General features: G+C 39.3%; 1 protein-coding gene across 5 annotated transcripts in view; it reads left to right on the top strand.

Annotated features, from left to right (window-relative positions):
• Septin10 (septin 10) overlaps window positions 1–23,248 on the top strand; it is a 64,707-nt gene that overhangs the window by 24,071 nt on the left and 17,388 nt on the right. For 2 of the 5 annotated variants that reach the window (XM_034523949.2, XM_034523948.2), the window contains exons 5-10: window positions 2,342–2,503; window positions 4,654–4,750; window positions 6,105–6,273; window positions 12,390–12,522; window positions 17,119–17,306; window positions 18,656–19,957. In XM_034523949.2, the coding sequence (XP_034379840.1) occupies window positions 2,342–2,503; window positions 4,654–4,750; window positions 6,105–6,273; window positions 12,390–12,522; window positions 17,119–17,306; window positions 18,656–18,659 (753 nt within the window). In that variant the 3' untranslated portion in view covers window positions 18,660–19,957. Of the gene's footprint in view, window positions 1–2,341; window positions 2,504–4,653; window positions 4,751–6,104; window positions 6,274–12,389; window positions 12,523–17,118; window positions 17,307–18,655; window positions 19,958–23,248 lie in introns of those variants that run through there. The other 3 variants (XM_076917113.1, XM_076917112.1, XM_034523946.2) reach the window with 2 other exon arrangements.

The raw sequence follows: 23,248 nt of genomic DNA, 5'->3' as shown, positions 1-23,248 counted from the left end.
AGTATCTTTAAGATAATATGCACATACTTTGTAGCTTTTATTCTATATGTCTTTGAAACATTTTTTTTCTGGAGAAATTCAACCTGGAAAATGAGATACAAATACAAAACAAGTTATCTTTTTAGTGATTACACCTGTTATAATTGTCCTGCAATTTTATTTCAAATATAAATTAGAGGAATAACTTAATTGTTAAAGATTATAAAAGTATAATAATAATTCATCTTGGTGACATATATTTTTGTTTGGACTATACCAAGAAAATTTGTTCCTGAACTTTTGAAGCAAATAGCTATTTATAAACTTTGGAGGTTATAAAACAGTTTCACAAGTTAACTCACTGAAGATTATTATGTTTATTTACAAGTTGAAAAAGACTAGATACTCTCCGAATCCCAAAGAAATCTGTTCATGTACAAACTTGTGCTTTTTAAAGGAGTAAAATCAAATCTGAAATTTTATGTTATAGAGAAAATATGATACAGCATTATAAAGATCATAGAATTTGTTATCAGTGAGGGATTATTTTAAATATTGGTTTTATCCCTTATTAGCTGTTTCATCTGTGGCAAATTATACACTATCAAAGACTTTGAAACCAGATGTTTTCTGGTGACAGTAAAAGTTTTTCAGCCCTAGTCATTCATGTGAAGGTCTACCCTATTCTATTTTGTTCAAGTGATGGGACAAATTCTGTATTGGGTCTCCATCTCAATTCTGCCTTCTGCTTTTTAAAACAAATGAGATAATGAATTTCTTGCAAGTTTGAAAAGAAAACTTAAGACAAGCTCCAATGACGTGGTTTTGCACTTGGATACGTAGTATTATTTATGTAGTTATTTAGTTTGTCATTATAGTGGTTTTAGTAGGGCAGCTGCTATCCACTAGGCCTTTGGCAGGCTTCAGGAAACTTAATTTATGAGAGAGAGAGAGAGAGAGAGAGAGAGAGAGAGAGAGAGAGAGAGAGAGAGAGAGAGAGAGAGAAAGGTGACCTCTCGTCTCTCAGTTTCCCAGGCCACTGCTCTTGTACCCAAAAGCCAAACGCTTGTCTGCTTGATGTGGAAAGTTACTGTTGTACATTCGGATGGTGACAAATAACCATCTTTGGCAGTATCCACTTTCTTTCCTGTGAGAACCATGCACACATTGATACTTAATATATTTATGCGGTTTGAAAACAATTACAATGTGAAAAGTTTGACATAAGTTATTGAATATATGGATTCTTGAAACCAAGTACTTGGCACCCAAACTTTTATGTACCTTGAAATCTACTTACAATTGTTTTCTGCCATCCACTTCATGGATAGTTGGCAAAACCATTATTTCTTTGGAAGTGTCTGGAAGGCTACCTATCACAGAGGCATATACTGAGTCAGTGCAGAATTAGAAAAGAGAAAAACATTTAAAAAACAAATCCTTTCAGTTTTTAGAAAATTGCTCTGAGATCTTTTCTTTTTCTTTTTTTTCCCCACGTGTTCATTACCCTGAGGGTTTGGGTTCAAAATAGAAAAAAATGTGATAATAAAACTCTGTTTGTAGAGACACGGACCTTGTGTTGGGGACATTAATCTTATGCAGGACTAAGTTTGTAAGTTAGTATTTATGACCTCACATTTCTTGCCCTCTAGTAATAGGTCTGGAGCATGCTGAGGAAGCAGTCCTTTGCATCAGAGCAGTTTTAGTTATTTCTGGCAGTTTCTATCCAGTTCTGTAGATACCTTCTCTGACAACTAGACCTGACAGAGGTGAATAAATGGGAAGAGCCCAGAAGAGCAATGGTCCCTGTCTTCTCAGTTTCCTTGAGAAATCTAAGTTCTTAGTGAATTAAGCAGGTGATCTTTGCTTATAGTTTATGTTCTACTTACCTTGTGTGCAGTTGAAAAACTTGAGGGGAAAAGAAGATAATGAGATTCTAAATCTAAATGCAAATGAAAGTTTAATTTTACAAGAGCTCTTTTAGAAATTATTATAACTAGCATCCATAGAATGGGTATATGAGAATTTTGTATATGCATGTATTAAATGACAACTAGTAATATTTTGGTTAGAGAGATCCAGACCTTTTTGGGGGTAGGTAGTAAAGTATGTGGGCTACCTATGTTCCGTATGGCGACTCCCTTCATCTCTTGTAACATGAAAGCAGAATAAATGAATAGATGTGGTGGTATTCCGGTCTACCTTCATTTATAAAAACCAGGCAGAAACCTGGATTATAATTTGCCAACTCCTCATCAGAGAAATTTATTGTTAGAGATTTTTTTAAATATGCAAAAACTATGACAACAGGATTAAAAAAAGAATCTTTCATGATGATATTGTGGATTTTTTTTCTTAATAGGTGAACATTATACCACTTATTGCCAAGGCAGATACAATTTCTAAGAGTGAATTACAGAAATTTAAGATGAAACTCATGAGTGAACTGGTCATCAATGGTGTTCAGATATATCAGTTTCCAACAGATGACGACACGACTGCCAAGATCAATGGAGCCATGAATGTGAGCCCCCCTTGATTCTAAGTCTCACTGTTTTTAAACTAAAGCTGAGCTGAGTTTTGATCCACGCAGTTGCAACAGTAGACCTGCTTATCCAATGCTTTGCTTCCCGAGCCTTTAGTTAGTATTGTGGACATAGAAAATGGGAGCTTGCAGAAATAACTTACTAGTTTTCAGTCATGCGCCAATATGACTAGCAAGATAAAATCTTATCACAGGCTTTGTACCAACTGACATTATCAAAGGAATGGCGTTTCTAGTATAGTAGTACTTTGAAAGAGGTACACTCATATGTTTTTAGTGGGTTTTATTCCTATTTAATGATTAATTATTGATATCTTATGGTACCTGATGTATGACCATTTGCAGGTGTGCTGAATGGGAAAAAGCACTCTCTGTATGGGGCTGTGTACGGCTTTTAGGCATCTCCTGGGTTCTTGGAATGGTCTCACAAATAAAGAGAGACCAGTGAGATATATTTTCACTTGTGTTTTCCAGAAAGACTTCTAATAAGGTGAAATGTCAAAAAGTCCAGTAGAATAAACTTTTATTGTTGCTGACAAACAGATACTGAGTACTTTCATCTTAGCTTTGCTTCCTCTTGCTCTCCCTGAATTGAGTGACTCAGTCATTTGTAAGCTGGGGTTTACCTTCAGCTGAACCATATTTCACTGCCTTAGAAAAGGTTCCTTCCTGTCCTGTTTTAAAACATGAAAGGACCATGCAGCCTCCCTTGGAATACTTCAGAATTGGACTTTCTAAGAACTCTTGACGCCGATGTTGACTCTCATTGTCCCTTACAGTGTCACCTGTACAAATGAAATGCTTGCTTATTTAATGTATCTAAGATGAATAAGTTGTTTATTTTTCTCCAAGTTTCACGTTTTTAAGTGCTTTGCTGTATTTTGAAGGATTGTGGGTTTGAAACTCATGCTTTGGATGACAGTTACCTCCTGGAGGCTGTTAACTTGTCTGCAGAATTTGGCTAGTAGTCTGCATAAGGGCTACTTAATCCTTAATCCATTAATCCATTTAATCCTAAAGTGAGGATTAAATGATGTACCCTTGGTTGTGGTACCTAGTGCCTAGCAACAGCATCCCATTACTGTTGTTCTTCCTTTTCCTTTTCTGATTTATCATATGCCACTGTACTACATACGTTCCTATGTCAAAAGTTCTGATAAAAGCAACTGAAGCTTATTTTGGTTGTGGTTTGAGATTACAGCCCCACATGGTGTTCGAGTCCTGGCAGCAGGAGTGTATAGCAGCTAGCTGGTCACCGTGTGTCCGCTGTCAGGAAACACAGATGAATGCGGATGCCCAGCCCGGTCCATCCTTTATGTGTGGGTTCCTGGCCCGTGGATGGTGCTGCCCGTGTTCAGGATGGGTCCTCTCTGTTCAGTTTAACCTTTCTGAGACACTCTCACGTGGTTCTAAATCTATGCTTATTCTAAATGTAGTTGTGTTGACAGTGAAGATTAACCATTGCAACCACGAAAATACAAAACTCTAAACTAAATCTCTTAAATCCTGATAATGTAAGTGAAGTGATCTTGATTCCCTGCCTTTAAATTGCCTTTATATCTAATTTTATTCACATGCTCATTAGTAATTTATCAGAAGACAGTTAAGAAGCCTTTATTCAGATGCTAACTATTAAACACCTGTTTTTATGTTAATCTTCTCCTGTTTCAGGCCTCAACATTAGAGAGATTTATGTACTTCTAGTCCTGCTGCATGTTACTGAGTCTCTCCCTATGCTAGTTCGTCTTACTCTGTTGGCTCTAACTCCCAGATCCAAGTAACACAGATACTGTATTATTTTATATATTATATAATGTGTATAGTTTCTAAAACATCTTTGTTTTTTAGGGGAAAATGTTCATGACAGTGTCACATGTATCAAAATTCTTATTCTGCTTCTCCTTTTCTTTCTTATTTCAATTCCAAATAACACCGTGCCTTCTATGTGAGAGATACCCAGTAGATACTTGTCTTTGTAGTGTCCAAAGTAACTCTTACAGAGTGCTTAGTACATATCCCAAACTTAGTAGAATTGCTCTCTAATTATTCTCTATTGTTTCCATCACTGATATTATAGTCACTTATATTGTGGTATAAAAAGATGAGGTTGATGTTTGGTTCCTTTCCAGGGCCATTTGCCATTTGCTGTTGTTGGAAGTATGGATGAGATAAAAGTTGGAAATAAGATGGTCAAGGGTCGCCAGTATCCTTGGGGTATTGTACAAGGTAAGTAAGAGAATTATGACAGCAAAGAAATGTGCCACCTGTTAATCTCAAAATTAGAATTAGACCAATTGTTTGAGGTGACAATTATTTAGGTTGTAGTTAGTAAACAGAGGAATTATCTGTATACTGTTTTGTCCAAAGTCTGTGGACAGAGCTTTCCCATCTCCCTGTGTCATACCATGTCTCCTCTGCTGGTCACCTTCAGAAGGTGAGATGCGTAGACATGGACTTACATCAGAAGGTAGCTGCTTCTTTGATGATGGAGATCCAGCCAGTGTGCTTGAGCATGCTAGAAAATGCTCTGTGCAACTCCATCCCTAGCCCTTGATTAGAATTTGAATCTAATGTAGTGGTTAAATATGATGAACATCAGGGCCAACTTGCATGATAGAGTAACATCCTGTCTCAAAAGTTAAAAAAAAAAGATGGAGTGGGATTTGGCTTGTGTTTAGTGTTAAGAGTGCTAGCATGTATGAGGTCCTGAACAGGGAATCAACAGTTAAACATGAAGTGGTCTTGCTTTTGTAGCCAAGCTGGCCTGGAAATTATGAACTCTTACCTCTGAGTACTGGGATTATATGCATATATACTACCCTGCCCAGCTGATATAATATCTTTTAATGAATATAAAATATTGAGAAAACTTTTAATTAAAACTGGGTATGGTATACCTTTAGTCCTAGCTCCTTGGGGAGCTAAAGCCAGAGGATTTTAAGCTTGATGCTAATCTGTGCAATAGAGTGAAGCTTGATTTAGATAGATAGATAGATAGATAGATAGATAGATACATACATACATACATACATACAAACAAACAAAAATAAATTTTTAAAATTTCATTTAAAATACTCCTTGGGTAGTCATAAACATAGAATGATTGTAGCATTGTATTGACTAATTTTGAATAATATTTAATACAGATTCATAAATGTAATATAGAAAAAGATTTGGTCATTGTAGATCTGAACGGAATTTACTACTTGAGAGTGAAACAAGCTTACTTAAGTACTATGTAAAACTATAAAATGTCCCATGGCTATAGTTGGTAAATTAACAGTAGGAGTAAAATAACTCGAGCATATAGCAATGAAAAATATGTCTTTGCTATTTCCTGTTTATCCATTAGCTACTATACTATATTTGAAGCAGACTTCTCAGTTCGTTAGCTAGTATTACCCGTTATTCAGAGTGCATTTCTTCCTTGCTTACGTGTATATAATAGTAGCCATTGATCGGAAGTGACTTCTTGCTGTTTGTTAGTTCACTGTGCTTTCCTTTACCTTTCATTGGACAAGCACTGACTGCATGCCAGGAATTAAAGCTAGCATTGTGCTTTCTTATTTTCTCTGGCCAGTGGAAAATGAAAATCACTGTGACTTTGTAAAGCTGCGGGAAATGCTTATTTGCACAAACATGGAGGACCTGCGGGAGCAGACGCATATGAGGCACTATGAGCTGTACAGGCGCTGCAAACTGCAGGAGATGGGCTTTGCAGATATGGGCCCAGAGAACAAGCCCCTCAGGTAAGGGAGGCTTTCAGAGGAAGGCAGGAGCAGAGGAAGTTAGGATTATTCTTCCTTTCTTTCTCTCTTTCTTTCTATCTTTCTTTCTTTCTTTCTTTCTTTCTTTCTTTCTTTCTTTCTTTCTTTCTTTCCTTTTCTTTCTTTTTTTGAGACAGGGTTTCTCTGTGTAGCCTTGGCTGTCCTGGAACTCACTCTGTAGACCAGGCTGGCCTCAAACTCATAAATCCACCTGCCTGTGCCTCCCAAGTGCTGGGATTAAAGGCGTGCGCCACCACTGCCTGGCTAGGATTACCCTTTCTTAAGTGCCATAGTGATGAGAATGTAGTTTTAGAAATCTAACTATGAAATTGACTCATTTGACTTCTCCAATCAACTGATATCTCTTTGCTTTTGAAGATTATTCCTGACTGTAAAGGAGTTAAGAAAAAAACAGTCCTTCTATACAGCTACTGGGAAACTTCCATGAAGCTTGCGAGTTCAAGGTCTGCCTGAACTGTACAACCTTCTCAGGGCCAATTTGGGCAATATAGTAACATCTTGTCTCAAAAAGTAAAGAAGAGGTGGGGTGGGGAGGAGTGGCAGCCAATGTTCAGTGTTAAGAGCACCAGCATGGATGAGATCCTGAACCAGGGAAAGAAGTAATTAGAATGTGCAGTTTTAGGATATGAATAACTGAAGGACACACTTCAGTTTTTGTTTGTATCTTGGGTTGTTTTTGTTTGTTTGTTTTTGTGGGGAGGGGTGCCTAGAAGCAGTTAAAATTATAATTATTGCACAAGTCAAATTACCCAAGTCTTCATCAGTTGCTCTTTTTCTGAAGGAACATTTGGAGTAAAAGAAGCTTAGCCAAGCATGCAATATCCTTTCCTTGTAAAGAATCTCAGTTCAAATAGTTTCTTATAGTTGCAAGAATTTTTGACCTAAAGACTTTGATAAATGACTAGACCATTTAATGTTACTCTGAATTTCTTTGGTAACTTTATATGGTGCTAAATGATATCTCTGAATTTTTTAAATGAACACATACATACATAAAATCCTAATTCCTAGGTACTTAATCAAATCTGATTTGATACGGCACTCTAGAACAGTTCTGATGGGTAAAGCATTTATTCTTTAGGATCAATACTATTTTAAACTTTTCTGAGGCTGGGAATTCCTTTTTAACTCACTGTTGGCATTTGTTAGTTATCCTGGCTGTTAACAAGTGTCACAGAGAAAACGCAACAGGCAGGAACTAGAGAGTATCTAAGCATTATTTAGATTGCAGTTGACCTTGTGGAAGACTTAATCATAGATGAAATTAAAATTTAAATTTCATTAGTGGTTTAAGGTAAAAAATTAAGGGTTTTATGTGTTTAACCCCTCTCTACCAAATTAATATTACATACCAATAGTTCTGATAAGCTGATGATTTTCTAATCATTCTACATTTTTACTGAAGATTAACCATTTCAAGTTGGCTTCCCTGGGGTTTCCCAGAGGAGGTTTTGCCTCTTATTTCTTCCAAGCCTCAGGGACAATTCAGAGGTCCTTGTCTGCCCTGAGGAGGCAGAGATTCCAAGTGAAAGCAAACCGGACAGCTAGGGAAGAATCTCCAGGAGAGCTGGGTTGCCTGGTGGACTCATCATCAGTCACCTGTAGATGACTAAGACATGCAGGGTCAGAACTCGCAGGGTTGGAGCCTAGCAATCTACACTGTAAAATGTTCCTTCAGCCAGCGATTACTGTTTATCTGCCATCTATCTACTCAGCATGCTAGCTACAGAGAGAGTATGTATGTAAATGGGTCAGACAGATATAACCTTGCCCAAGGGCAGGAATATGAAGAGGATGTTTTGTCTTGTGTGAACAAGAGAGGATATGGTGGGGCAGACAGAGGTTGACATGGAGAGACTAGCTAAGAGGCCAGACATAGGAAGATAGAAGCTTAGACAAAAATAACATACTGAGCATGTTCGACTTTGAGGAGTTATTCAAGGATTAATTTGGATATGGGATGACAAGAAAAGATGAATCAAAAAGTACCTAGCCACCTAAGAAACAGTACAAATGGTGGTCACTAATGTAAGCAAGGTGAGGTGGGGAAAGAGTGTTGGGACTATGATCAGGAAAATTTGAAAACATTGAATTTAAGCAGCTCCTTAAGCATCCAGGATGAGTCTATAACAGGAATGTAAAAGCGAGATAATTCGGTAGTAAGTATTGAACGATACTTGGTAGAACAATACGCTCTTTCAAAGCAGCTGCTGTGTTCACCTGTGTGCTGTAGTGGTGCCAGGGTTTGAATAAACAAAAACCCGACATGTGTGCTGAGCATGCCCACCACCCACTTGGCTACACTTTCCGCACAAGTATCTACTCTTTGTAAGGCTCTGGTGGTTCCGTATAATTCCAGCTATCTTAGAGTTAACTAGCTTGTAAACAAGGGATGCCCAAGTTAAATCTTCTGTGTCAGAATAAATTATAATTTGCTGAGTACACTAAAGGAAAGGTAGACACTATGAGATGGAAGACTTGTCTTCTTTAAATTGGAAAATTAGAAGACGTGTCCTTGGAATAGTAGTACCTGCTGAGCGATAAAAAATGGGAAGACCCAGAACAAAGCCCAGGAGGAGGGGACATCACTGGAGGGTCTTGGCAGAAGACACAGAGGAAGAAGGGGGCTCCAGTATGAGGACAGTTTCTGTCCTTCCCAGGCTGCTCCACTTAACAACGGGGGAATTTTTTAAAACTAGACTCTGGATTTCTTAGGCCAAGCTGAGGTAAACTATTTCTTGTAGTACTTTGTTATTTTGTGAGATTTGATAAGGTTTATATAAAAGGTTCATTGTAGCCTAATACACAGAAAGCCTCATTGTTCATAGTTTCTTGAACTTTCTGTTTTGTGAGGACTCTTTCCCATTTCATTCTTCTTAATTTGGTTGGCATGTAAAACCTAAATTAAATCAACTAAGCAACTAAAAGAAGCTACATGGACCTGTGAGGGGCTCTTCAGTTCTTCACTGCCAAATGTTCACTTTGGCTTTCTGTCTTCTCTTATGTAAAATGGCTGTACCCAGTTGTAGTAGATATCTTAATACAGCACAGTAACCCTGTTCTTGTCATGAGGTCTAAGCATAGAGCATTATACAAAGCTGGCATGTATCCGTAGGTGTACATATGTACTGTTTTTGAGACTATGTCTCACTGTGTAGCCTGGCTGGCTTGTCTGGAACTCATTGTATAGATCATCTGGCCTTGAACTCACAAAGATCAGCATGTCTCTGCCCACTGAGTACTGGGATTTTTAAGGTGTCCCACCACATCTGACCTTAATTTTTTATATTAAGTTATATCCATTTTACTTTCATAAAAATTTAACTCCCCAAGATTAATTATTTCAGAATGTTTCCACGATTAATTTTTATGAATTCTTTATACAGAATCCCTGTAACTGAAGTGCTAGGTCTGTAGTTCTTGGTTTTGTGGTGAATAACTCAGGCAAGTACTGTACCCCATGCAGTACAGACTGACCTGTAGCTTGCTCTTTAGCCCTGGCTTGTCTTAAATGCATATTTCTCCTCCTACCTCCCAGGTACGTGGAATACAGATTATGTGCCACATCTGGCTAGGACTTAGAGTTTTGAAAGGAAGATTTATATAGTATTGTAGAATTGCTTAACTGTCTGCTGTAGTTATACTGAAATTTTATCTTTGGAACTCTAAAGAAATGAGTAACTGTGCATTTAATTGACTTAGAAGTTTATCATGTTTATTTGAACTGTACAAGTAACAAGAACATCTGTGAAAAGGATTGTAGACTTGATAACATTGAGAATTAAGAATTGGTCTTTTCCCTTATTGCTTCAAGGTAGTCAGATCTACAATAGAGTAAAACAATGGCATTATGTAATTGTGACAAACTAACTGGATCCCAGAGAGGGGCACAGCGTAGCAGGAACTTCTAACGTTCATTTAGTACACGTCATAGTTCCCAGTGCTAACTGCACACACCATGCTCTTCAGATCTATTGAGTGTCTCATTGACCTTAGAATGATACAACAGATCTCTGAGGTTAGAACTGGCTCCATAAATATATATCCTAGGAAGTCGGTATGATGGAAAGGAAGCATGCAGGAGCAGCACGTCTCTTCCTTCTGCTGAATCTAGCTGAGGCAGTCAGATCTAGCATGGTTGCCTGTGGGGTTTAAAGGAAGTCTGCTCTAGTTCACATCCCAGCTTCTAACTTTCCAGCTGTGCTAGTTAGATTCACTAAGGTTTTGCTCCCTCACCTGGAAATGAGAGTGCCAGTGCTTGTTGGTGAGGTTTGCTGCGGACAGAAGACTCTGCAGCAGTGGGAGCATGCGCTGCTGGTGGCAAATGGTCTCTAAAGTCTAGGCCTTTTCTGTTCACCACTTCTATGGTAACTGATTTTCTTCCTGCGTATATGTACAGATAAAGAAACAAAGCATCATTTTAACTGTCAATTGATAAAAAGCTGAGTCATTATTTATTACTTATATGTTTTGGTATAAAAGATGTATCAGTTCTACCTGCAAAATAATGGAGTGAAGTTTCTGAAGTTTGTCAAAATAGCTAATATTTTTAGAAGCTTCTTTAAAATGAGACACAAACAAAAACCCAAAAAGCCTAATCCTATGAATGTTGCCTCCTGGGTATTTGAGACAGTTGTCTAGTACTTAGGGTATTTTGCACAATGATGTGTTTTGTTCTTAATGAGAATGTTCTTACAAATGTTTAGGATATGATCTTAGAAAACCTGATGTGCATAACTTAACTCTCAGTCATGATAGCTATCATGCAACATTTCTTACTGTTTTTCTTCAGCTTATCAAATGTCAATAAATTTTTTAATTAAAATATGAAATTTAAAATACAGCTATATTTAATGTCTTTTTAAACGCAATAGAAATTTCTTATTGACATAAGAGGAAAGTGAATTTGTATTCTATTGAATCTTGGGATATTCACACAATAAGCTGAAGTGGAAGAGCTTGCCATTTCTCATAGATTAGAAGGGTTATTGTCATAGTTCTGGAATTTTACAGGTAGGTAAAGAGAGCTATTCATAGAATTCCAGGATAGTCTTTGCTTGGCTAAAGTTGTTGCTACTCATGAGACGTGTCCGTCTCTAAAGACAGCATTAAGAAGAAATTAGGGTCTAATAGCTTTGCTGATAGACAGGTAACAAAGATGACCAAGGCTCCTATACCTATTTTTAGGCATTTGAATCTATTAAAAAAAAAAGAGAGAGAGAGAGAGAGGAGACAGGATATAAATGCCCTGGAGATACTTTGGAAGGACCAGTACAATGAAGAGAAGGGAAAGCCTTTGAAGGGAAGTCACATTTGCACTTGGTCTCCAGAGATAGAGGAAAAGCCAAGCAGAATTGCCAGAGACATCAGAAACTGAAGAAAACTCAAAAGGGAAGGGATGTTCTAAGGACAGTGAGATATTTGGTTTGGCTGGAACCTAAAGGGACTTGATTCGTTTGTTGAGGACTTAATCTGGAAAAGAAGTAGAGCAGGTTGCACTTTCCTGCCTGTTTAAAAGAGGGTGTGGTCTTATTTCACAGGTGGTGCAGTTGTAACTCAGAGGAAGATGAGGAACTTTGTGGTTTGGGCAGAAAGTCTAGTAACCAGAGCACATTGAGCAGTGAACTAGAAGCCCAGAGATCGGAAAATATTGCAGTGGTGAAAGCAGAAAATGTCAAGGGCACATTGTTTATGATACCTGTGGCAATGGAAAGAGGACCAGATTTAGGTGATTCACAGAGCTAAGCTGCTTTGGTGCTCAAAGATAAGCAGAGGGGATAAGTCATGTGACTTCATTACTTTAGCATGTAGCTGGATTGATGCCATTTAACAAAGATTGAAAAAGGAACACGTTTGGTATAAAATGAGAGTACCTGTGAAGGACTCTTTATCATCTTAGTTTGCCTTATTAGCTGTAGCACTAAAAGCCTTTCATCTGCTTTTGCAGGAAGTGGCATGATTGGGGTCCTCAGAAATGATGGTACATGATAAAATAGGCCTAATGTGAGGTGCACACAGGCTTGCAAAACTGTTACTGTGTCTTTTTAACATGAGAATAACACAAATAACTTTTTTAGTCTTCAAGAGACGTATGAAGCCAAAAGACACGAATTCTGTGGTGAACGTCAGAGGAAGGAAGAACAGATGAAGCAGATGTTTGTGCAGCGAGTAAAGGAGAAAGAAGCCATATTGAAAGAAGCTGAAAGAGAGGTGAATGTCGTTTGATTTGATGTCATTTGTACTTATTTTGGATGGTCTATAAAATTGGAAGGGTAATCTTAAGATTGTACTTGTCCTTTGAAAACTATAGCACATAGTCTTTAAATACAGACTTTAAAGAAACATGAAATCCAATTAAACCTTTTAGTCTTTGGAGCAAGCAATCTTCCATTAGAAATTTGTAACTGTTAGGTTAGTAAGAAGTATTCTAATACTGTAACCAGAACATTTCAGCTGTGACTTAAGTGTTTTTGTTGTTAAAATTTCTTTAGTAGTGGACACAAAGCAATCTCTGTCCCTTCTTCCAAGATTCCAACAACAAACTGAGGCACAGTTTTGCCAGCGTTCACTTTAGGGAACCAGTAGGTTTATTGGGCTTACTTACAGAGCACAGATGAGGGGTTGCTAAGAGATTTAGGGGCACTTTTCCCCAAACTGGCCACACCTGGAAAGTCTTACCAGCAGGGATGAAGACTTCCCTGGTAGCAGCATAGTTGGACCCCCGGCTGTTCTCCATGGGTAGAGTTGCCAGGGTATAGAAACAGCTGGATACTTAGGGGAGAATCTGGTGCCCTCCTTAGAACCTCTTTGCAGGGATGTCAACCATTAAGCAGCCCAGCTGGGGTTATCTTTGCAAGGTGATTAGATAAGACATTAAAGAACACAGAAGCAGAGCCTAGGTGTCACAGGACCCATAAGGATAGGCACCTGACCTGTTTTAGATGTTTACATAATGCAGATGGATAAGTGACTAGAAATCAGGTGAGCTGGATCAAGTGGTGAGGACTGTCAAGTGGAAGGGATCTTTGAGTCCCCTGACACACCCACTGTGTGGCCAGATGACAAGTCACTAGGGCCATCAGCTGCTCAATGTTAGCTCTTTTTACAGGGTCCAAGTGAGTATGTTGAACTCTGTTGGTCTACGGTGTTTGATACAGTTTTAGATATGTTTCTTTTTGGTTTTGTTTCTTACTATGACCCATGTATAATTAATCTACTTTGATAATTTGTAGGTTGTTTTGATTACTTTTTGTTGCTATGATAAAATAATATGATCAAGGCAGTTATATAAAAAAGAGTTTATTTGGGGTATGCTTTCAGAGTGGACCTTCATAATGGCAGGGGAGGCATGGTATCAGGTGGCTGGAGTAGGAAGCTATCCTTAATGCAAGCACAAACCAGAATGAACTGAAGTTGGGTGAAATTATAAACTATTGAAATCCTCACCTAGTGATATATTTCCTCCAGCAAGGTTGCACTTCCTAAAGGTTCCAACCTTTCCCAAAGAGCACCACCAACTGGTGACCAAATGTTTAAATATGTCTATGGGGGACATTTCTCATTCAGACCACCACAAGTCACGAATACATGCGTGAATGAGTTATTAAGCGAGGCCTCATTGATACTGGCTGATATTTTTGTTCAGAGGGCACCTCCAGAGGAATTCCAGATTCTTGTACTGCCAAACAAGAAGTTAGCAGGGCACTTGCAGCAGAAGCGATAGTCCATAGCCAGGAGTCCTGGTGGGCGCTGGCAGAACTGCTTTATTGTTTCTGGTTATATTTTCCTGTTGTGTGTTCATGGCCATGTAGGTGGCCAGAATTTAACCCTTTTTACTGCTAACGTCAGTCAAGACTCTGAGAGTTACTCTTGGGAACTTAAGGTGAGTCCCTTGGCTTTTGTAATTTTTCCTTTACCTGTTGATCATAAAAATGGGTCAGGGTCTTGCTGACCATGTCTCACTCCCCAACAGTTCTCTCTTTGTAGGGTGTGACTGGTTAGAGTCCAGTCTCCAGGTTCTTCTTGTCCTATTTGATCAAGAAGACAGGGACTTATCAGAGCATTAGGGCTTTTTTTAGAGGGGTCCCTTTGCCCCCTAAGTCTTGGCTGACCTTAAGAGGGTGAAAGCCAAAATATTGGTTGTACTTTCAACCTTATCATCCTCATTGGTTTAGGCTTCCATACTATGGTTTTTGAGAGCCCAGAGGATGTTTCATCTTTCTTACAGAGTAGATGATAGACTGTAATTTAACTTGCGTGTAACAGACAAAATTTAGACAAAAGCAGATTTTTTAATGAACATAGCAGAGAATATAATGATATTGATTAAACATAATTTGTTCTTTAAGTCAATTTTTGTTACCAAGAGTCCATCAATATCCTAAGAGCATCCCTTTGATTAAAGTAGAACTTTTATATCAGTTTTGATTTTACCTTAGGAATTTTCATAACCTTTAATCATTATACATATTCCATCTTTAAGCTTCATCTTTCACAAACCTTTATTACTTACATCCCTTTTATGTTTCTCTCTCTCTTGTTTATTGGTTCCTTTTTATGCCCATTAATGTCATAAAGAAAGAACTAAAGGAAAACTTTTATCAGATTATATTCATGGAATAATGTGATCTAAGGTAACCTGTCCTCAAAAGTATAGTTTTGTCTGTTGTAAATCCTGAGTGACGGCTGCCACTGGGATCTTGTAAAGGCTCAATTCAAAATCCCATGGAAAATAAATATACACACAACCTGGCCTCAGTATAACAGAAACCATTAGACAGTTTTAAGTCTGAAAATGTCAGAGGGTGGCTCTTCAAAACCAAGCATCTCCTCTCTGGTAGCTTTTCTTTATGTCCGGGTAAGAAGAACAGTCAACTGTTTTTTTTTTTTTTTTTTTTTTTTTAATCTCTGGTCAGTACCTACTCTAATACACAGTGCAGTGAACAGTGGTAGCTCATCTGTCAAGTTGTTTTTGAGGCCAAGTTGTATGTATATTTATTCTTCATGAGAGTTTGAATTGATGTCAAGCATGCAAATGTTAAAACAGACTGGGCACAGGAACAAACCCTCAGAAATGGGGTCCAGTTTATAGCTTTCTTAGAAGTTGAGCTTGTCCATTAGAAGAAAGCCTGGTCATAAGGAACTTCTGATTTTTCTTTTCATCTGCAGAGTGGATCTAGCTGTAGTATGCTGTTAGAATTAAGATGCCATTCAGAGGCCAGGTTCCTGTCTCCCAGTTTTTAAAAGTATCTAGGGCAGACTTACCCTGATTTCTTTGATGCATCCTGTGGGGTGTCTTTTAAAAAAGGTACTCCAGATTCCCATAAGTAGGCGAAGGAAAGTGAATCATGAGGCAGGCAGCATTCAGGATGAGGTGTTCCTTCTACCATGGATGGTTGGGCATACGTCCTATGCAGTCTACCTCACAGAGGCATCCTCAGGGGTTCTATCTTTATGATCCAGCTCTGCGCTTGGTCAACCCCTACACACACACCCCACACCCCACACCCCCACACCCCACACCCCCACACCCCATACCCCCACACCCCCACACCCCCACACCCCACACCCCCACACCCCACACCCCACACCCCCACACCCCACACCCCACACCCCCACACCCCACACCCCACACCCCCACACCCCACACCCCCACACCCCCACACCCCCACACCCCCACACCCCCACACCCCCACACCCCCACACCCCACACCCCCACACCCCCACACCCCCACACCCCCACACCCCCACACCCCACACCCCCACACCCCCACACCCCACACCCCACACCCCCACACCCCCACACCCCATACCCCCACACCCCCACACCCCACACCCCACACCCCCACACCCCACACCCCCACACCCCACACCCCCACACCCCACACCCCACACCCCACACCCCACACCCCACACCCCACACCCCCACACCCCCACACCCCACACCCCACACCCCCACACCCCACACCCCACACCCCCAGGAAGTCCCTGAGGCTTGCTTGCTTTGACCCAGCTGGAGTCAATCATTACCACCTGTTGTTGTTTACTACCTTAATTTTGGGGCCCTGTCTCATCGGACCCCTACCAACTCTCTGTTGATGCTTGCTTTCCAGGAATTTACCAGTATGATTTTCAAACCTTTTTCTGTCCTTCCTTCCTTCCTTCCTTCCTTCCTTCCTTCCTTCCTTCCTTCCTTCCTTCCTTTTTTTTTTTTTTTCTACATGTCATCTTTATTTGGAAAATAGTTTTTTGTTGTTATTGTTCTTGGTAATTTTCGTCTGTACTTTTGTGTCCCTTATTATTTTTTTTTTATTATTATTATTATTATTATTATTATTATTATTATTATTATTATTATTATTTTGGTTTTTTGAGACAGGGTTTCTCTGAGTAGTCCTGGCTGTCCTGGAACTCACTCTGTAGACCAGGCTGGCCTCAAACTCAGAAATCCGCCTGCCTCTGCCTCCCAAGTGCTGGGATTAAAGGCGTGCACCACCACCGCCCGGCATCCCTTATTTTTATTGAGCATGAATTTGAATCTTTATTAAATAGACTTTATAGATAAAATATAAGGCAAGAATATAAAAATATTAGCAGACAGTCAAAAGTTTTGTTCCTGAGTCTATTTACGCATTTGGCTCAATCATGTAGAGGAACTCTCTTAAAATGAAACTTTCCAAGGCAGTTGGAGGCTTCTCCGGGAAGCGCGGCCAGTAGCATGAGTCGGATGGGGGTGGGAGAGTGTTCTCTCGCGTGTTTGTGCTGCCACATAGTGTCAGTTATGGGAACTGTACGTTTGTTTCACAGCTTCAGGCCAAATTTGAGCACCTCAAAAGACTTCATCAGGAGGAGAGAATGAAACTGGAAGACAGGAGGAGAGTGCTGGAGGAAGAGTCCATCGCTTTCGCGAAGAGGAAAGCCACGTGCGAGCTCTTCCCAAACCAGTCATTTCTGACGGCAGGTAACAGCATTAGGAAGGACAAAGACCGAAAGAAGTAAGAGTCCTGCTCTCCTGTCCTGCCCCTGCCCCTGCCCCTGCCCCTGCCCCTCACCATTAGTCTCCTTGCCCTGTTTGCTCCTCTACCTGCTTCCACACTGTCTGCCTCCTGCTACCAACACTGCAGTGGCTTCAGAGCAGACTCCTCCTTGGTCTCCACTGTCCTCTCAGCAGTTAGAGCTGCACCTGCCTTGCTTGAGGGCTTCAGTGTTTAGCAAATCAAGGGAAGCACAGGATAGCCCCCCTCACAGCACAGTGTTAGGTGGGGCAGGGCGGGTGGAGTCGCTACTGTTACTTCACAGTCCTGCCCTTCGTGCTCACCAGTACCACGAGTTATTTTATATTTCTGTCTCCATGGAAACTGCATACTGATAGAGAATCACAGAATTAAGTACCTTATTGATGAAACTTTAATTCTTAGGCTCATTTAAAAATAATTCTACTAATCATTGACTTGTGAGAATTTGTTATTTTAATAAGGGAATCCAGTGTCAGCTGGATCTCCTGTGCTTTGAAGTCAGAGCTGGTGAAGTCAATGATGGATGTAACCAGTGAGAGGACAGTAGAGAGGGCCACAGTAAGCTCCGGAAAAGTAGCAGCTGAATGGTAATCTCAAGATCATGGGTTTGGGACATAAGTTAAAAGTTACCAGCTTTTGAAACAAGTTTACTTTACTTTATGATAATTTCATTCAGTACTTGTGTCCCTCCTTTTATTCCTCCTATTTTAAAGTATCCTTGTGTCCATTTTGCTGTTTTTGCTGTCAAGAAACCTGTCATGCCTTGTTCTGTTAGGAGGCCCTCTGTCACAGGAGGGCGGAGTCCTCTGTGTTCCTCACAGAACAAGCTCCTGCTTCAGGGAACTCAGTGCCTGTATTTTGTGTAATTATTTGTTGAAAGAATGAATGTATAATAGATGTATTTTGATTGAAGTTTTGGATTTCAGGATACAAATTATAAATAGAATTCATTACTAGTTTTACCATGCTCTGAATTAAAACAATGAGCTTTTTAGTTTCTTCATTGGAGTCTAGTGTAACAAAATAAGATCCCCAGTTTCCCATCTGTGTCTCCCCATGACCGTTGTCATTGCACTCTGCTTGAGAGCCTTGCTGTGGTTCACAAAGTCAGACACAAGTTAGATCCTTGTTCTTTCTCCCGTTGTATGCTTGTAAGCTTGGGATGGGGCCTCCAGGTTCCCGTGCGGCAGGCAGCGTTCCTACTGCTGAGTCGTAACCCACACCTTGGGTTGCTTTAAGACATGGAATCATGTATTCCAGGGTGGCTAGAGTCTACACATTTATTATGCCAAAGAGTCTAACCCAGGGCTTTCTTCTCACTTTACCAGCTGAGCAACATTCCATCCCCAGCCCAAGCACAAACATCTTTAAGAGCTCAGGACTCATCCTCAAGACAGTGTGGCTTGATAATTGTTTTTATTTTTCACAGTTCCCTAGCTGAATGTTCTGTATGTGCTGTCTATTTGCTCTTTGTATAAAAGTTTAGTGGCCAGGCAGTGGTGGTGCTCACCTTTAATCCCAGCACTTGGGAGGCAGAGGCAGGTGGATTTCTAAGTCTGAGGCCAGCCTGGTCTGCAGAGTGAGTTCCAGGACAGCCAGGGCTATACAGAGAAACCCTGTCTAGAAAAACCAAAAAAAAAAAAAAAAAAAAAAAAAAAAAAAAAAAAAAGCTTTGTGAAAGTAATGCTTTTGATAATTTTCGCTTCCTAATTTTTATTGTTCCATTCAAAAGATTGTTTTCTTTCCAGCTCCAATTTTATGTAACACAAGAGTTCCAGAGCACAGATAGTCATCACAGTCAAAAGTCTTTTGTATACATTGAGGTTTTGCTCTTTTTGCCTTATCAGTAATTATCAATTATTATCTAGCAAAGGACTAACATTATTCACATTTGTAGAAAAATATTTTCACGTATAAGGTTGATTCATCAGCCAAGGTGCATATTTCTCACACATACACTGTCATTAGGAATCTGTAAGTTCTTATTTTGCTGTAGATTTTGGTCTGCTTTCCTGCTGCCAGATGTTATTATGCTGAGTGTTACTCTAAGTAGCAAAGGTTTATCGACATTGAAACACTACAGAACTCCTCCATATTATGAATATCTGATTGCCGTTTTATTCCAGCATGAACCTAGTTTTTTGCTGTATACTAAACAGAAAACACTGGAGGCATATACTTTGGAATGTATTACAGAGTTAAAGCTAACTTTAAACTATGTAACTTTTTATGAGTCAATGTGCCTTGTTGTGTCTTGCTGTGATATAGCAAAATATGTTTAGAAATTAAAACATATGTTTGAAGCTTAGTTATGTTATTTTTCTTAAGAAATCATATGTATTTTAAAAAATTTTTGCCTTTTAGGCAAAGTTGAAAAAATAAAGGAAAAGTTGAAAAAGTTGACTAGGAAAGTTGAAAAAAATAAAGTTGAAGTTTTTATTAGAACATCTGAATCTTAAATATATTAAAAACTTGATACTTTGTATTTCAGGAGATATTTGCATTCAGTGCCTTAATAGTCATAGAGCATTTTAATTTTTTATCTTTTCTAATGGTTATAGGTATATATGCTTTCATTCTTTTGTATTTGAATATTCTGTATTTTGAATAAAATTGATACTCTTGACCAATCTATGTATTTCCTAAAATGTGTTTAAGTTGCTTTAATTTTTGTTTTTCATTGACACATAGTGTATCCTTTGATGCAGTAGAATGTGGTATTTCATGATTTTCTACAATGTGTGATGATCAAATCAGGGTAATTGGCATAGTCATCAACTAACTAGCCATTTGGTATTGAGAACATTCAAAGTCATCTCTACTATTAAAATGGATTTTCTTTATCAGCCATAGTTACTATACTGTGTTGTAGAATATTAGAACATTTTTATTCCTGCACCTGTACTTTGCTTCCCCACCTCCCCTATATCCTTCGCAGCCTTTACTAATTACTGTTCTTTTCTTACTCTTCTGAGACCAAGGTTTTTTAGCTTCCACATGTGGAATTTGTCTTTCTGTGTTTGACTTATAATGCCCTCTTGTTCCTCCTTTGTAGTGCAGATGATAAGATTTCTGTCTCCGGACTGAATAGCACTCACTGTGTGTGTATCTGCACTGCTTTGTCCTTTCTGTTCATGCTGCTAGGCTGCTAGGCTGATTCCATAGCTAGGGTGCTGTAGATAATGCTGCAGTAAACAAGGGACTGCAGCTGTCTCTCTGATGTACTGAGTTCATTTTACTGGCTGTATTCCTAGTAGTAGAACTACCAGATTATTATATAGTTCTATCTCTATTAATTTTTAGGAAATTGTTTCCATAATGGTAATACTCATTTATATTTTTAGCAATAGTGTATGGAAGTTACTCTTTCTGGACATCCCCACTAACATTTATTATTCTGTATTATTATTATTATTATTATTATTATTATTATTATTATTATTATAAACTACCAATGTCCTTGCTAGCATTTTTTAAATGATCACTGTTCTAACTAGATGAGATCTTGTGATTGTGAAACAATTTTACATGCCCTCTGTTGAGTAGTTCTCTTACATCTGTTTCCTGTGCTTGGTTGAGCGTTTGTGTTTGCCACAATCCCATTTGTTCTTTTGTTGCCTGTGCTTTTGGTGTCTTATCTCAACTCTCTTGGCCTGCCCTGAATTGATTCCCATATAATTTTTTCAAGTGGTTTCTTAGTTTCAGGTTAAGCCTTTTTCCATTTTTTGAGGTCCCTCTCCTACTCCTTATTGTTATAGGAAGCAAATGGGCAAGAAAGCAAGCACTTCCTGGAGCTGTCAGGTTCCATCCACGGGCAGACCATGGTCCTCGAACCCTGACTAGTCAGGCCAGCGCTCAGTTGTTACAGTTTCATAGGCTCAGCAGCAGTGGTGTTCTTGTGCATTTGATGTGCCTACATGCCTGTGGGCCATGGCAGGGTTCTCCGTAGCATTCCTTGCAGAAGCCAAACTGATAAAGCAGCTACTTTTAAGTGTCTGTTTTCTCAAGATAAGGACAAGGGGGATTTAATTGAGGAAGCAAGAGTACAAAGGTAGAGCTCACAGTAAAGTTTTAATCCATTCTAGTCCTTTGTATCAGTGTGTGTGTGTGTGTGTGTGTCTGTGTGAGGGGTGGTTGGGCATGCACCACAGTAGCTGTGGAGGGGACAGACAGCTCATGGGAGTCAGTTCTCCTTCCAGTGTGCTGGCCAGGCCTGGTGACCAGCACCTTACGTACCCTGTGCCTACCCCTAAAACATTTTTTTTGAAGAGACATCCCTTTCCAATAGATATTCTGCTTTTGGGGCAAAAAGTTATCTGTAATGACCTGAATAATTTCTGGTTTCTTTATTCTGGTCTGTTGATTTATTTTTTGTTTGTTTGTTTGTTTTTGCCCTTGTTTTTCTGAAGTTTCAGAGACGAGTATTTGTGATGAATCAGCTTTGTTGTTTCTGCTCAAGATGGCTTTGACTATTCAGGGTCTTTTGTGGTGCAATATATTAACTTTTTCTTGTTCTTCTTTCAGGTTTTCTTGTGTTATCCAGTATTTGGGAGATACATATTGAATTGTAGATTATATTGGAAGATTTTAACATCCGTCTTACAAACAGGAAAACAGGAAGGTCAAAAATTAGTAGAGTTGAGGGAGATTCAAATAAAATAAACATTCACTTTTTGACCTTCCCTGGGGAGACAGGAATGACTTTCAATACTTAGAGCAGCATTATTGGCTAAAAGGCAAGAGGCACCCCTAGATAGCCCAACCCAGTATAGGAGAGGAAATAAAAGGACGTCACAAGATAAAATCAGGTATATGTTCAGCTGTAAGACAAGCCTCAATATCTTTGGCACAGATTATCTTCTCTGGTTATATTTTAATAAAACATTAATATACTCCTAAATAACCCAGAGCTTGGAGAAGAAAGAGTATTAGAAACTATTTTGAACTGAATGATAATGTAAATTTATAACTTAAGGGGAAGCCAAAACCATTTTTAGACTGAGATTTATAGTCCTGTCTTACTAGGAGAAGAGCTAAAGAACCAGTTCATTTCCAGAAAAAAAAAATAAACTGAAGGAAAAAATAATTTAAAAAATCAAGAATTGAGATAGAAAAAGTAAAGTTCCCGTTGGAAAAGATTTAGGAGTCATGGGAAGAATGAACAGTGAAGAAAAAAACCTGTGAATGTGCAACTAAACGCACACAGGCAGCAGCTCAGTGGCAGACGCTTGCCTAAGAAAGGCAGAGCTTAGCTTAGGGAAGGCTCAGCATCACGGGATTACTCAGGCGGGGATTGTGCTCCACACAGCACCTAGCAGCCTGAAACCCCATCTGCACAAACCCTGCGCTAAGCCCTGTGGTGAGCTGCTCCTCCTTAGCAGCCCCGTGGGAACTCCCTTTTAGTGACCAAACATGTCCTGAAACTAGGGAAGTGGCTCAGTCCAGCTTGAACTGGTTTCAAATGTGTGCTTAGTAAAAGACTTTCTATGCCTTTTGAATTACTTAGAGAATAAACCCTATTTATCATCTTATGCCTATTGATAAGTGTACAAAATATTAAAAATAAGATGCATCATATATTTTTTAGTTAGGACTTCTATTTTAGTAATAAAACACCATGGCCAAAAGCAACTTGGAGAGCAAGTCCCTGTGGGAAGTCAGGGCAGGAACTGGAGTAGAAGCCATGCTTACAGACTAGCTCAGTCTGCTTTCTTTTTTTAATTTTCTTAATTTAATTATTACTATTTTTTTATGTATTCACTTTACATTCTGCTTAGTGCCCTCTTCCTAGTTATCCCCTCCCACAGTCCTTCCCCCTTCACTCCTCCCCTTCTTCTCTGGGAGGGTGGGGGCCTCACTGGGTATCCCCCCTATCCTGGCACTTCAAGTCTGTGAGGATAGGCCCTTCCTCTTCCCCTGAG

The sequence above is a fragment of the Arvicanthis niloticus genome, chromosome 20 (genome assembly GCF_011762505.2).
Source record: "Arvicanthis niloticus isolate mArvNil1 chromosome 20, mArvNil1.pat.X, whole genome shotgun sequence".
NCBI lineage: Eukaryota > Metazoa > Chordata > Mammalia > Rodentia > Muridae > Arvicanthis > Arvicanthis niloticus.
Note: the sequence above shows the minus strand (reverse complement) of the source record. Positions and strands in the feature narration are given on the sequence as shown.